The sequence below is a fragment of the Columba livia genome, chromosome 11 (assembly GCF_036013475.1).
Source record: "Columba livia isolate bColLiv1 breed racing homer chromosome 11, bColLiv1.pat.W.v2, whole genome shotgun sequence".
Classification (NCBI taxonomy): domain Eukaryota; kingdom Metazoa; phylum Chordata; class Aves; order Columbiformes; family Columbidae; genus Columba; species Columba livia.
This window is the reverse complement of record NC_088612.1, coordinates 11966246-11981072: the sequence shown is the minus strand read 5'-3', so window position 1 is coordinate 11981072 and position 14827 is coordinate 11966246. Positions and strand designations below refer to the sequence as shown.

Below are 14827 nucleotides of genomic sequence, written 5' to 3'. Positions count from 1 at the left end.
GTGCTGTAAATCAAAGGTATTAATGATACAATTTACCTTCCCTACAAATAACTACCAGCACCTCCAATAAGGCCAAGCTGCCTGACGAGCAGGTTGGGAGCGGTTCTAATCTGACAGTCCAAAGTAGCTGCGTCCCCAGGGAAAACAAGGCTATTAACCACCATCAGTTATGCTTCAGTTTGACATCTGTGGAAATTTTAACACAGGTTATCCCTCCCTCTGCCTCAATGAGATTTTTTTTAAACGGTCTGTTGTCATTTTTATTGCAGGGATAAAAATCCCAGAGCTCCATGCACACCAGGTAGCTGCTGCAGAACCCTCTGAATCACGTGGCTCTTTGTAAACTGAAACCATTGAAAAGGGAGGCCTATGTTACACAAACTTTAATTATTTAGTTACTTTAATTAACCGGTAATCAGATGGCTTTTTGTGCCTGTGTTATTTGTTACATACTATGTCAGTCCTGAGAGGTACTTTCTCCTATGCTACATATTCAAAATTCAATTTTATTTGGACAACTGCTCCTACAGTGGCCCTGCCATGCAGCAGAGACCCTGGGAGGGCAGGATAGCCCAACATATAGGTCTGGGAGGGGCCGAGGGCTTTGGGACTGGGTTTTTGTCGAGGACGATCCCCACAGCCAGATCCCCCGGTGCCCTGGCAGTGCCACACGCCAACAGCTCCGTCTGATTAGGCACAGTCCTGGAAGCGCACGATGGCAGGAGGGATGCTTCTCCCTCTAACACTTCACATTTGTGTAAGATTCAAGCTTGTTTCTTCTGCCTTTTTTTTTTTTTGAGGCAGTCTGAAACAGTTAAAAAATATTGCCCTTCACTTTGTTTCTTTAGGATAGCTTACCTTCAAGATTTTTATTCTCTGGTCACTCAAGAATTGTATTCTTTATTCTACAAATTCCTCCTCTCCCCAATCCTCCTCGAATTTAAAAGGTTTTCAATGAACTATTCAGTTTTAAGGAAAGAAAATATACCCAGTGGTGTGTTTTAAAATACAACCCTCAGTAAAAATAACTTACTGAAAAGCCAATGAATTAATCAAGGCTGCCTGCCTTACTACACATTGAGGGAATTTTATAAGTAATATTTTTAAAAGCCCTGAATAATGATATTATATACACGAGTCTTTGTGGCCTTCTTACCCCCCAATGAATTCTGAAGGGTCTCAGAGCACGAGACTGCACCCACACTCCGGGCGGGTTTATTAAAAGAGGAAAAACCCTTGTAAGTACTTTTACGACCCTTTGTGTAAATAACGTTTACATAATTTAAACAGTTTGCTTAGCTTTGCTGCCCCATCTGCCCAAGGCCCCCAAGTCCCTCTTCTCTCCGAAAGGATGCAAGGAAAAGCCATAAGGTCTCGCCGAGCGGCGGAGTTAATGGCATGTATCATTTACATTGAGGGCATGGCATGTTTGCAAACCGAGCTTACCATTGAGTGATGAAGTGTACAAATGGCTCCGAGAACTCCCCGGCTGGAAGGACCGGCGATTCCTGCAATTGGATTGAAACAAGAAGCAGAGTCAGAAGGAAAGAAGATAATTTTATAAATACATACACATACATATTTATATATACATATATATTTTTAAGAGTAACACAACAGTGACAACAACAATAATAAAAAAAATTAAAAGGGAAAAAAAACACCTCAGAAGCGACAAAGCCCCCTTTTCACACAGTGAATTTGAGGGAGAAAGGTACAAATTCTTCCGAGAATGTGTTATAAAACACTGAATTTCAACTAATGAGTATTACACAATGGGTAAAAACATGTGGAAAGACACTGAGGGGAGGTGAAAAAAGGACAATGATAGCCACAGGGTAAAAAGGAAGGTAGGGAAAGTGTAAATGAGAAATTAATGATTATTTAAGTAACACACAAATGGTCTTGTAATTAACAAAGAGCTGTGAAATTATTCTTGTGTTGACCTTTGTTTCTTTCACTGCATTTGCTATTTATTTACACTCATGTTTATTTACACTTATTCATTTTAGAGGCTGTGCTTATATGCTGTCTGTTCTAGATTTAAAAGGCAAAAGAATTTTTAAGAGGAAAAAAAAAAAGCAGGATTTCCCAGTCTAGTGTCAGAAAATAACCACCCGGTATTTATGAAAGAAAACAAAAACGAAATAAAAAAATTAAGAGCACAAGAAAAAATGAAAAATACAAACAGGGCACAAACAACATCACCATTTGCAAAGAAGAGCTTTACGAATTTAGGAGTTTTTCCAAGAATGACAGAGAGCTCCACTGTGTTTATGGTGTAACAGCTCAGGATGTAATGAAATTACACTGCAGAGTACTTTAACAGTGTCATCTCATTAGACCTACAGTTGGAACAAGAGAGCCACATAAAACAGGCAGCTGCAAATGACTCCATTCTCATCTATTCTCATTTGCTATTAAAAATACCTTTCGGCGGCTTTTTTCCTCCCTGACATCCCTACACAAAGTACCCTGCAAAGTATGATACATGCACCTATTTAAATTAACAAAGGAATGACTTATTTTAATCTCACTGTGCTTTGGAGTGCTTTGGCCATTTGGATGAGCAATATATCATTACATACAACCTTCCAGCGCTGCAGGCAAGAAACTCGGAGCGTGCAGCATTTGGTGGGAGCCAAACAATTTCTCTAGCACACAACTGTGTCAAATGCATGCATGTATTCATTATTGAGAACACGAGGAAATAGCTTTGATGTAGTGGAAAAAAGAAGATGATAAAAGCACCTCTGCAATGTGTGTGCCATTATCAATGGTGGCAGATAGACACGACTGCAGAGCCTCCTATGTGATTAGTAAATATACATATAATTGCTGTGGCCAATTATCAGAAAAATGAGATCGGTAATTACAAGACAGAAAATTAACTAGAACTCTTATTAAGGCTTTGTTTCCAATTCAAACAATTGGAAACTGCTGGAAAATACAATTAAATCAAAAGTAACTGAAGAGTAAAAGGAGAAGCCAAAATTGCTTGACAATTTTTAAAGACTTCTATTAAATACAAGGAGTGTTTGATACAACATGCCCAAATTCTCTTTGAACTTAGACCGGGTGAGGGTGAGGTTATTGTTTCCAAACTTATAAATGACATCAATATAGGAAGGTTTCCACCGGAGAGTGGACGGAACACAGGGAAATAAGCAGCACAATTAAACTTTCTTCACTTCAAAGAACCACATATGAAAATTATTTATATTAATACAGAAAACACAGAGCAAAGCGTCAGGCTTGGAGCCCAGCAGGTTTTGCCTCTCCCCATCACTTTCTCTTCTCCAGCAGAACCTTCCTGGGCTTCTACCTGAAGTGGCAAAAGCCACTTTCCCAGGTGGGACAGACTCAAAGCAGAGTGGGGAAGAATTATATATACAGTTTTCAAAACGACATATATTAATTATACATTATATGTTATATATATAAATTATAGATAATTTTGAAAACTACAGGAAGAAGTGATCAGAACCCATTTTCCAGGGAAATGGCTCTGAACCCATTTTCCAGGGAACCTACCCCTGCTGTTTATTTTAAATAGAACGTAAGTGAGGAGCTCACGCCAGTCCACGCTGGGCAACAGGGCAGGCGGATGGCACTTCACACTCATTTGGTAGGTGATAATTTCTGCAATCACAAAGAGACGACGCACCCATAATAGAGTGAAACTTCACTGTGGGAGGGGAGAAGAAGCTGATGAAAGGCTCTGAAACCACCAGCGTTTCACTTTGGCTACCCGAGGCTAAGCTGGCATCAAAGTTCATAGAATCACAGGATGGTTTGGGTTGAAGGGACCTTCCCAGCTCCCCCAGTGCCACCCCTGCCATGAGCAGGGACATCTTCACCAGCTCAGGTTGCTCAGAGCCCCGTCCAGCCTGGCCTGGGATGTCTCCAGGGATGGTTCATCCACCACCTCTCTGGCCAACCCCGGCCAGGCTCTCACCACCCTCAGGGGCAACAATTTCTTCTTCATGTCCAGCCTGAATCTCCCTTCTTTAGTTTAAAACCATCCCCCCTTGTTCTATGACAACAGGCCCTGCTAACAAGTCTGTCAACTGGGTGTCGGTATGAAAACATGATACTTTAATACAGTCTTCCCAAGGATTTTAGACTGGGTGCCCACACATTTATTGGCTACGTGCCTGACAAATTGCAAGTCTTTTGGGAGAGAGCATCCATCTCAAGAAAACACTTGCTGGGGAATGTTTTTGAGGGCAAATACATCAGTGCAGATAAAAACTTAAATCTCATTCCTGTACATATGAACCAATTCTTGCTTTACAGTACAGGTAAGACAGGGGAAAAGGAGGCAGGTTTTGGTTTTAGCTGAACCAGGGAAGTACAGACCCTCAGCGGCTTCCAATGGTGAACACCAAAAAGCTGCCTCAAACACTGAATTTTACCTTAATTAGAAAGAGAAAACATCCATTCAGTTATGCTGTCTACCCAAGGAAACCAATGACCAAGATATTTCAATTTGGGTAGCAGAAAGGTGAGAGTATTTTGTAGTTAGAGCCATTTCTAATAAGAGACTGTGTTGCTATTGCTACTTCTGCAATTTGAGAAATCACGATGTTGTTGTATAAGAGCAAAAATTTCTAAAACTATATAAAATAAAAGCATCCTCTATTGGATCCTGAAGTTCCCCAGACTTTGCCTGAGACTTGAAGGGAGGAGAATATGAGGAGATAAAGCAAAGCTACGTGTGTCTACCACTGTCTGTATGATGCAACATAGTCACATCTGATGGAACCACAGCGAGTGGTCCAGCTGCACCCCAATGCCCTCCACCTGATTTTACCCACCTGCACAATGAAATCATACTTTAGAGGCAAAATAGTAGAAACCCGAGATTTTAAAGGCATGTGGAATGGGTATACTAATTTTAAACTAGGAGATGGTTCTTTCATTTTCATTAAATACCATATCTTTTAACCAATATCAGGCAGACCTATATATTGGGGATGCTGCTAAAACTGCAGTGCAGACGCAAGGATCAATGTACTACTGGTCTCTTACACCCCCAGGCAGCTTATTCCCACAACTGGGTATTGCCCTAAGCATCCAAGTAACATTCCACAAGCGGGGTCTGCCGCAGGAGACAACAAGATCAGCCTCTGATTTCTCAAAGCCAGCCGAACTGTGCACACACAGAGAGAACGGGGAAGGGCAAGAGGAAAAAAAAGTTTGAGTGATGCCTTTGCCTTGTGAATAATGAACAGTTCAAGAAGGTCAACCCATTACAACTGAAACCGTTTAATTATTAATTATGCACAATCTATGAGCAAAAGGACAAGTTCAGAATGTTTAATGTGTGGTAACTCCAACTGGACCCTCTCTTGGCATTTTGTTATTAGCACTTGTCAGCAAGGTGCTCAGGCATAAAGAAAAAAGCACAGCAGCAGAAAATCGGAGCTAGCGAGAGCAGGGAGGGCTTCAAACTTCAAACACTGCTCCTAATATTTAATTTATAGAGTGCCAAGGCTCTGGTATAAACCTTATTGACTTCCACGGAGTTCGGGGAACTCGTATTATCTAAATGAAGACCTGAGAATGAGAATACTGAAACAATCCCTCCAAAAGCATCCTCTTTTGAAGGGTGTGATAACATAACTGTCTGTATCTTCTTTTTTCTCCACAGGTCGGAAGAAAGGAAGAGTGAACCACCTAACAGTCTGTCCAAAAGTCAACCAACCATTTGCAACCTATGCAACAAGAGCCTGAGTTACAAGTTTGAGCATTACCCTCACCTCTACCTCAAACCCATTAACTCAAGTGTCTCCTGATCTGTTTGCTCCCACAGTAGCAAAGATGCTGCTGAGGCTCAGGAAATGAATAATGTTCATTAAACCCACAAATAAATAAGGATAAGGCACCCTTCCCCTCTTTTGGAGGTTTACCTGGACAAACTCAAGATGCAAATTCAACAGATACAGCTCTGAGTTGCTTATTTTCTTTGGAAACAGTCATGTCCATGAAATTTGGGAGTATTTCTTGACCGGCAACAAACACTGACAGCATCCTGTGATTTACACACCTTCAGAGGTCTTACCCCAATATACAGTTTCTTGAGAGTGAAACATTTTCTCAAAGCAACTGGAAGTCTGAGATGTATCACATCCATTCTGAAGAAAGAGAAAACCCACAATTCGCCCTGTAACAGGAAAAATCAGCAAACAGAGCTTTCTCCCTAAAACCCTCAAAAAAGGCAAAGCCCCCAGTAGCTGTGTGTTAAGATCAAACCTTGGTATTTTGAGCCAACTTGTCTAGACCATGTTTTTCCCAAGAAAGGTTGGACCAGATGATCCTTGTGATCCCTTTGAAACTGGGGTTCTATGATTCTACGATTCTGATTCCCAGTGGAACCTCACAAACCTCACGCTCAGTGCAAGTAGATTTCACCCTTCTCCACTAACTCTCTCTCTGCAAAGGGTTACATTTCCCCGTTCCCCACAGCTATTGCTGTTTTACAATGCTCCCTCCTCGGTGGGAAGGCTTGTGCAGAAGGAAATGCCATGGTCCTATGGCTCAATGGCCACAAGAGGGGAGTTAGCAGAACCCAGCAAACCAAACTCCAGCTCCTCTCTCCTCTGGGTTTCCACAGCACACCCTGTCTTGGAAATTATCATCTCCTCTGGGTAAATACGCCTATTCTGCAACTCGTCCATTGACGCTGAAATGGCAGTATTTAATAAATAACTCGTGTGCTTTACAAAGCATTTCTGGCTTATCACTTCAGCCTAAAAAATCTCCAGGATTAAAGAATTTTTATGCACTCCAGCTCCTCTTTTACTAAAGCTTTCAAAGAATACACGTATTTGTATATAGTGGTTGCATTTTACTTTGTGGCCAAATTGTGGGGTTTTAAATTTTTTTTTCTCCAGGCAAACGGAAGTTTTAGATGCACCAGAAATGCTGCCAGGAGCAATTACACGTAATAAATGCACTGCAGTCATTGAGCTGTTTCAAACGAGACCAGCAAATTACAAGATTATACACGTTGAGATTTACTCCTACAAGGACAACTTTCTTTTACCGCATTCCTAAAAAAACCCAAAACAACAACAACAACAAAACCCATTCAATTTCTGACTTTCCAGCCAACCTACTTCAAAAGCCCTGCACAAACCTAATGGCAGGTGATTTCCTACAAGTAACAAGTTTGCAGAAGACAGCAATGTCTGGAGGTGGCTCAGAGGCCCCGACTTGAAAGAATTTCTGGATTGTCCCACCCCCAGCAGGAAGGTGAGCGATGATTACATCTCCGTGCCAGGTCGCTTCTTGCTCTTTTCTTAGTAGCAGATGCCAAATGTGACAAATTATACGCGGGGGCATTTTGGTGTGAAGTTTCGTCTGCTGGGATTGGAGTGTCAGCAGTAAACTCATTTATTTCCAGATCTCTTAGCTGGATGGGAACCAAGGTCAAGAGGCCGGTGTTTTATCCACCAAAACACTCAGGCTACCTTTAACACCTCAAACCGCTGGAGAACCGGCTATTCTCTCAGCTGCGCTACCTGCTCCCCAAGTTCTTGAAAACATCACGTATGTGTAACCTACATTTGCACCGAACACAAGGAGATGCTTCTGCTTAAATAACTCAGTAGATACTAGAAGCTATTCAGTTGTCGCTTTTGCAGCATTTGCTACTGCGGGATATTTTTTTCAGAGCCCAGAAGAGTGATGGAAAGAAGCGGAAGAGTGTAATTAACATCAGGAATAATCCAGAATGTATGACATGACATTTCTACCTCTTGCCAAGCTTTTTACTTGTTAGTGGGGCTCTCCAAAGGGCCTTGCAGATAAGTGTACAGCTAGCTGGAAAAACAGGTTAATCCTTTAACCGTAACTGTAATTGCTTTCTCTCTAAAGCAAACATCAGAATTTTTTCCTCTCATTGCTGGTCTCTTGTCGATCATAAGGCAGCAGAGCACAGCGGTGTTGTGGGTAGATACACACGCACATTTCAAATAGCTAAGGCACAGCAGCATGAAACACAGCCTCTACCTGCTCACACCGAAGGGACCCCACTGAAAAAACTCAAACCATTTATTGTTCCCTTTTTCCTCTGTACACTCCCAATGCATTTTTATTGCTTTTTCATAAAACACTGCTGCAAATAATCAAGCATGACCATTGACATCCACAAGATTGAGTTTTAGGAACCATTAAATGAGCTTGCCCTCTTGGGAAGGTTCTTGCTCAGGTTGGTCTAAAGGTAATTATTCAGCAATTCCTACCTGTGGTTTTACCTTGTTCCTATATAAGTCTCTGAATCTCATACACTAGTAAGGTCACAGTTTCTGTCTCAATAAGAATATACCCTAAACCAACTTATCCACACGACAAATTGTGGTGGGTTTGCACACACGTGCGCAAACACGTGTGTATATCCTAACACCGGCTTTTCTTGCACAGAAATCTTCAAAACTCCAGAAATATTCTGAGTTAAGTATAGCTGTTCATACACTTAAATCAATAGATGAGAATCTAAAGTGAAATTCCCAAAGAAAAAATAAATTCTTGTTTCATTCTGAGCTTTTGAAGTTTTCTACTTCATTTATAGACGTAGCAACATGTAGCACTGATGCATGAGGTTAAAAAACTCAGCACTTGAGAGGCAATGGTCTTCATTGTGTTCTTTGATCAAGCTGAACATCCCGGGAATTCTTAAGGCCATGCGACAGCAATAGATAGAGGAATATATTTAACCAGGTAAAACCAGAAGGGAATAGAAACAACTATATAGGATATATGTATTAAGCCAAGTTATTTTCTTCCATTGGAAAATTTCAAAATTTACTGACTCTGAAATGCTTCATAGCTCAGTGGCAACACTAGACTAGCATTGACTGAGGCTGCTAAATGTTTCTTGAGTACTAATTTATGAAGGAAAAAAAAAAAGAAGTATTTGATTTGTGGAGTTTGTGAAGTCCTTGAGCTCAATTAAACTGCAGTCTTGTGAGACCGAGTGTCTGTGGGGGCACTGAGCAGAACTGCTCAGGAAACTCATGGAAAGCTTCTCACTACCCACTCACGAAGCTATCACAGTAAGGATTCACACATACAACTAATTAATTTTTCTTTTAAATTTCTGCCCGGCTCATCAAAATAGGGAAGTTTTTCAATGCTGCCTCCTATTTGTAAAAATAGGATTTGCTCTTGGATTCTTCACTCCTTGAGCTTCAAACGTAATTGGAATAATACAACAATTTAACTAAAACTGATGGACAAAATTCAGTTATTTTCCTCCCTGATTCAATACAGTTTAAAAAAAAAAGCCAAACCCAACACTGAAGTCACTATTGCCTTGAGACAAGCTATGGAAACCAAAATGAATTTATTTCAGGTTCTGAAGAAGAAAGGGTTAGAAACCAGAGCTGATGCTTAACTACAGAGCTTGTGACCACAACTGCTCCAGTACAGCGAAACCTGCTTTCCAGCAACCACCCAAGGGGCTGCCAATAATTGCCTTCCTAGAAGGGATACTCTAACTAAATAAAGGTCAAACAAAATAGCCCTGGAGAGCTTAAGGAAAATGTAAAGGAGTCACTTAAGCCAGGAGAATTGCTGGCCGGCTGCGGCCGCGGTGCAGGTTTGGTCTGTCTGACCTCGAAAGCCAAAAACCACAGGATGGAAAAGCTGGGAAGCCGACATGCAGAAATACACCGGCCTGTTGGGTTTGGTCTTTTGGGATCTTCACACACAAGCTGCAATCACCGACAGGTGTGTTACTGACCGCCGACCCGACTGGCCATCAGGAAAATGACGTTTTCAGAAGGCTGTGGAAATACTGCGTCTGGAACATGGCTGAAGACGTAACTAAACAACTAAACAGTAATTCCCTACATAGGATGTTTTGACAACAAGGTAACAGGGAAATGAATAACTATAGGCTGAAAAAAATCTTGAAAACAATTCCACTTTGCAACTGCAAGGAATGCAAAAATACACAAAAATCAGAACTCTGATTTTCCCCAAAACCTAACCCCGCATTTTGCTGCAGAGTTGCAGAGCCCGGTAACCCACTGCTTACCAAACCGAAAATGTAGAGTACCCTCCTTTACCTTTTAAATTGAACATTTTCTAATGCATTAAAAGGAAAATGCAGAATTTTAATCAAGGTTATGGTTCTCATAATCTCTGCTTGGAAGTGGAATTTGATTTATCGAGTGACTCTCACAGACATACAGCAAAGACAACACTTAACTAGACCATGCAGGTTGTCTGGGAGGCTGCTGGGGATTTGGGGGCTGAGCAGAGAGAACAGTGAAGACATTTTTGCAGTTAAGAAAAAAAACAACCCTGGGAGGCCTTCTGAGACTGAGCAGCAAGAAAGGTGAAAAAGCAAACTGATTTTACTTGCAGTCTTTAGGTTTCAGAGACAACCCACCAACTGAAATCAGGTGGCCCGTGTTTCTCCAGTGCATGATTTCTGGGGTCTGCAATGTTAATGGTATTATTCTGGGGCTCTGGTGTTTGTATTTTTAAATTATCATCTGGAACTGATTCTGATGACAAAAATTATTATTTTATTTTTACTTTTTTTTTTTTTCTAAATGCACCTAACACTTTTGAAGCGTAATCCTGTTGCTGAGTACATTGCATTGCAAATTCTTTGGCTGCGTGATCACAAAACGCAGGGCCACGTCTGGGACACCTTCCAAGGCAAGCAGTGGCTCCTGCTTCCAGCAGGACTCGATTCCCCTTTGTGTCGCAGTGTTTCTGGGAAGCCATGCAAGCCATGCGCGCCCTTGCCATTGGGATTCAGCGCTTCCCACACAACACTGCGGTGACTTGGACACAAACTAAGTTGAGTGCTAGAATAATAAATTACTCTCAGCTCTCACAAACCAGCAGAGTGCCATTATTGCTGGCTGTTTTGCAGGATGAACTACATTAACAACTAGTTCAAGCCTCAGCTTTGGTTGGACCAGAAGCAGGAGTCTTACCATGGTAGGCAATGCTGCTATGATTAGGGCTGTTGCTTAAATGAGCGTGTCTTATTTGCAGCTGGATCAGATTTCACTATAAGTCACCACATATGAAAAACTGAAGGTCCTGGCAGGCATGTATCCTATTCACACAATGCTCCTCGCTAATTTTGCCATTAAAAAATAATAATCCCAGAACCAATGCTGTTAAAAGTCCAACAACATAATTTAACAACAACAACAGAAGTCAGGCATGGTTTACTGTGATTTGAGAAGACGAACCGTGCCTGACATTTTTCTGTCAAATTATCTTGCTTCTCAAATCACTTATTCATTCCGTAGAATTTCTACAAGTAAATTTAAGTCTGAGAAAATGAACAAACAGACTTTTTAAAAGGCCAAAGTAACCTTCTATGTCTCATATATTTCACTAAGAGTTTAAGAACAGTTCCAAAAATCTCACTACAGTAGAACATCTAAAAACCTCCACAGACAGTTTTATTCCAGAGTCTGAGAAAAGTCCAGGATACCCAGGTAGTAGAGAAGCAACCGCTTAACTAGTTCAGTCATCAATAAATCCTAGGAATTCATGACAAATGAACAGAACATTAACTCCTAAATTCCTGCTGCGTTTTGGTTGAACGTTGAACAGTTCTACAAAACCCGATGGCTACCAACATAATAAGCAATTATTATGAAGATCCAAGGTCTCCATTTCATACTTTTAAAAAACTTCTGGTTCTCCCCTATCAGGGTCTGGAAATGTCAGGTGTCTCCATGGGGCAAGATGGGGGTAAGCACAGTGCTGGCAAAAACCCCATCCCAAGAAAAGCTCCCTTCCACAGAGCTGCTTAATCACAATTTTAGGAGCCAAAAACCCAAACCATTCTCTGCCACACAAAAAGACATCTTAAGACACTCGAGGAAATAAGACCCAGAGTTTTCGACTGCAACAACTTCAGCAGATTGTTACTACAGCACGAAGCTACGCAGGGACCAAAGCTCCTTGCGGCAGCTCCATCCCAACCGGGCAGACCTGTTTGTCTCACGTCGGTTCCACCGCAGCTCATCCAGAAGCCGTGCCGCTGCATGAGCACCGCTGTGCACTATCCGTTTGGAAGAAGAACCGAACTCTGGATCGTCACTCCTTGCTGTTCCAATTGTCATTAGGGCAGGTGGGGAATTCTGCACCCGTATCTGGGGGTTCCTGTGGGGATGGGCTGCATGGTACAGCTGCGGGAGGGGGCTCTGCTCCCACCTCCTGGGGGTTTTAGGACCTTCTTACAGCCAAGGGGAAAATTTGACCCAAAATAATCAGTTTTACAACACTAAACATTCCTAATCTTTAATACTCATGGTAGCAACAACAGCTAGTAAAGAGACAGTAAAGAGACTTTCCCTCTCAAAAGGTCCTTGTGTAGAAAGAAGAGTGTGTGTTACCAAAATTCCCCGGGAGCACATCTTATAGAAGACAAAGTGAGGAGGAAAAAACCAATAGTCACAAGTTAAACACATTTTGCTTGGAGGTCTTTGTAAACAGGACAGGTCTGGGGGTGGCAGGAGGATCTGTTAAAATCAATGCTACCCATGAGCTAGAACAGAAAGCCGTTTCATATAAATGTTCTCCAAGACACTGCCATGCCAAGAATTTGCACTTCCAGGTGTGGCAGCCACTATCTAAACGCTATATATCTTATTAAATGACTTCCTAACAATACACATGTACCCAGCAAATAACACTACAGAGCCAATCCATCCTTCTCTTCCCCCCAGGCTCTATACATTATGGCACACAACTTAGACGCTGAGTGTATTGCAAAACAAAGTGAGTTGCACTTAAAGAACTTTGAGCTAAGCTTTGCTTTGTAATCCGAGGTCTTAACGTGCCCACGAGCACTCTGAACCACCAGCTCAGGAGAATGATGGCTCCATGACACACTGTGGAACATAAAATAAATTAAAACAAGTAAACACCAAAATGCTAACATTAAAGCTAGCTTGGCACTCAGGTGCGTTGGTTAAAGTTGTTGTGAGAAGACTGGAGAGATTCTAATCTTGAGGAAAAGATGTGAAAGCTACAAGAAGGTCTATCATAATCTCCCGCAATTTGGGCTGCGTTTTAGAATAGTGAGCTTAGATTTAGGCACTAGTAGCAGTCCATTTAAAAGTAATTTGTCTGTCAGTAGCAAAACACAGGTAAAAATATGAGCATCTTTAAGTGACCTTGTTTGGGATGCAGATGGCCTTTTGCTGATGGTATATACAGCACCAGTGCTTTCGAACTTCCATGCCTCAACCAAAGATGTACGTAACAGGAATAACAATAAATGAAAAAGATGAAAGAACGGGAATTGCCTAAAAAGCTCCCAAGGATCTAGACCACCATAAAGAGCCAGGTAAAAGAGCCAGCACTGCTGGAGGACTGGGAGAACTTCTTCACACAAAGGATACTTCTTCATTTGTATTTCACTGCATCCCGCAAGGCCCAAGTGCTGCTTTTAAACAGAAGTTCAGCTAAAGCGCTAAGCCATTCTCTAATAAAAGGACAAAAGTGTTCACCACATGTAAGCACAGCAGGTTTAGCAGTTCATACAAGTAGCAGCTACGGATGGAGATCCAACCAGGACAGAGGACTTGGGCATCACACTGGCCGTGAGGTTCCATCAGGCTAAACAAACGTGTTACATGGAACAAGCTGGAAGTAGCTGAATGATCTAAATGGACATGTCAACACCCAGCAACTACAACCTGAGGAGCCAGCAATGATGTTCTGCTACAGGCTGATGCATACCTACAGTTACGGCTCTTTTCCCCTGTTCAAACTTCCTAATTATCATAATCATCATCATCATATTAAACATTAACAACAAAGCAAAACTGACAGCAGTCTGCTCTTGGCTGTTGCTGAGGAGTTGGGATCCCTGCTTATACCTCATTTTGGGAAGGGAGATGGGAGCTGCAGAGGACCATTTCAATCAAGGAATGTGACGTTAGCCACTGACATTCAGCCTGCTATTCACACCTGCATCTTCTGCACCTCGGCTTTCTGTCCTTCTGATTAAAGTGATCAGACGACCAAACACTTCGGTTTCCTCCCCTTGTCAAAACACCCTTTTTGCTTATCTAAAGCACATTCAGCATGCCCGCTATAAAGCGTGCCACCGCTTGAGTCTCTCTGTTCCAACTCACCTGGCAAATGCAGAAAATCAACTCACGCGATGAGGTCGAGGCTTTAGGGCCAAAACAGCTAAAAGGACTCGCCTTGGAGACAAGCGAGTCTTTCAAAGGCTCAATATTAAGAGCAGAAAAACAGCATAAAGTGGGACAGGACCAGTTCATGTTTGACAGCTCCAAGCTGCACCAGGCGACTCGTGCTCGGAGGATGTTGGGCATTGTGCTTCATTAGGAAACAAAATATAAGCTTTCCAGTCCATTAGGAATGACTTTAGGAGTGAAAGCACATAAGACGACGACTCACCTCATCAACAATGCACTGCAATAACTGGAGAGGCTGCAATGGGAAGAAGAGAGGGGAAAAAGTATTAGCCTATATGCAATATCTTTACAGTGGAGTGGAAAGAAAAAATCATTAATGCAATAAAATATAGCAAGATTAATCAACAGCAGCAAACTCTTATAAAAACATTGATGCTCAGGATGTTCTATTATTTCTAATGGTACCTAATCTAATACAGGCAGTTAAAGGTTTGCATTTTCTTCAAAATGCAATTTGCTAAGTTTAAAACAAGGCATTCAAGCATGCAGAGGAAGCAGCCATCAGGAAAAAGAAAAGTGAATTTTTTTCTGAACTCATAAAGCTTACCATTAAAGATCCCTGGTTTTTCTGAATCTGAAAAAAGGCAATATGTAATTAGCATGTC

At 41.7% G+C, this 14827-nt stretch overlaps 1 protein-coding gene across 11 annotated transcripts in view; it reads right to left on the bottom strand.

Moving 5' to 3' along the window:
• Positions 1–14827, bottom strand: part of MAP2K5 (mitogen-activated protein kinase kinase 5) — a 126729-nt gene that overhangs the window by 19599 nt on the left and 92303 nt on the right. For all 11 annotated transcript variants that reach the window (XM_065076783.1, XM_065076781.1, XM_065076777.1 and 8 more), the window contains 3 exons: positions 14770–14796; positions 14425–14457; positions 1447–1508 (listed from right to left, as the gene is read on the bottom strand). In XM_065076783.1, coding sequence (XP_064932855.1) covers positions 1447–1508; positions 14425–14457; positions 14770–14796 — 122 coding nt within the window. The remainder of the gene's footprint in view (positions 1–1446; positions 1509–14424; positions 14458–14769; positions 14797–14827) is intronic.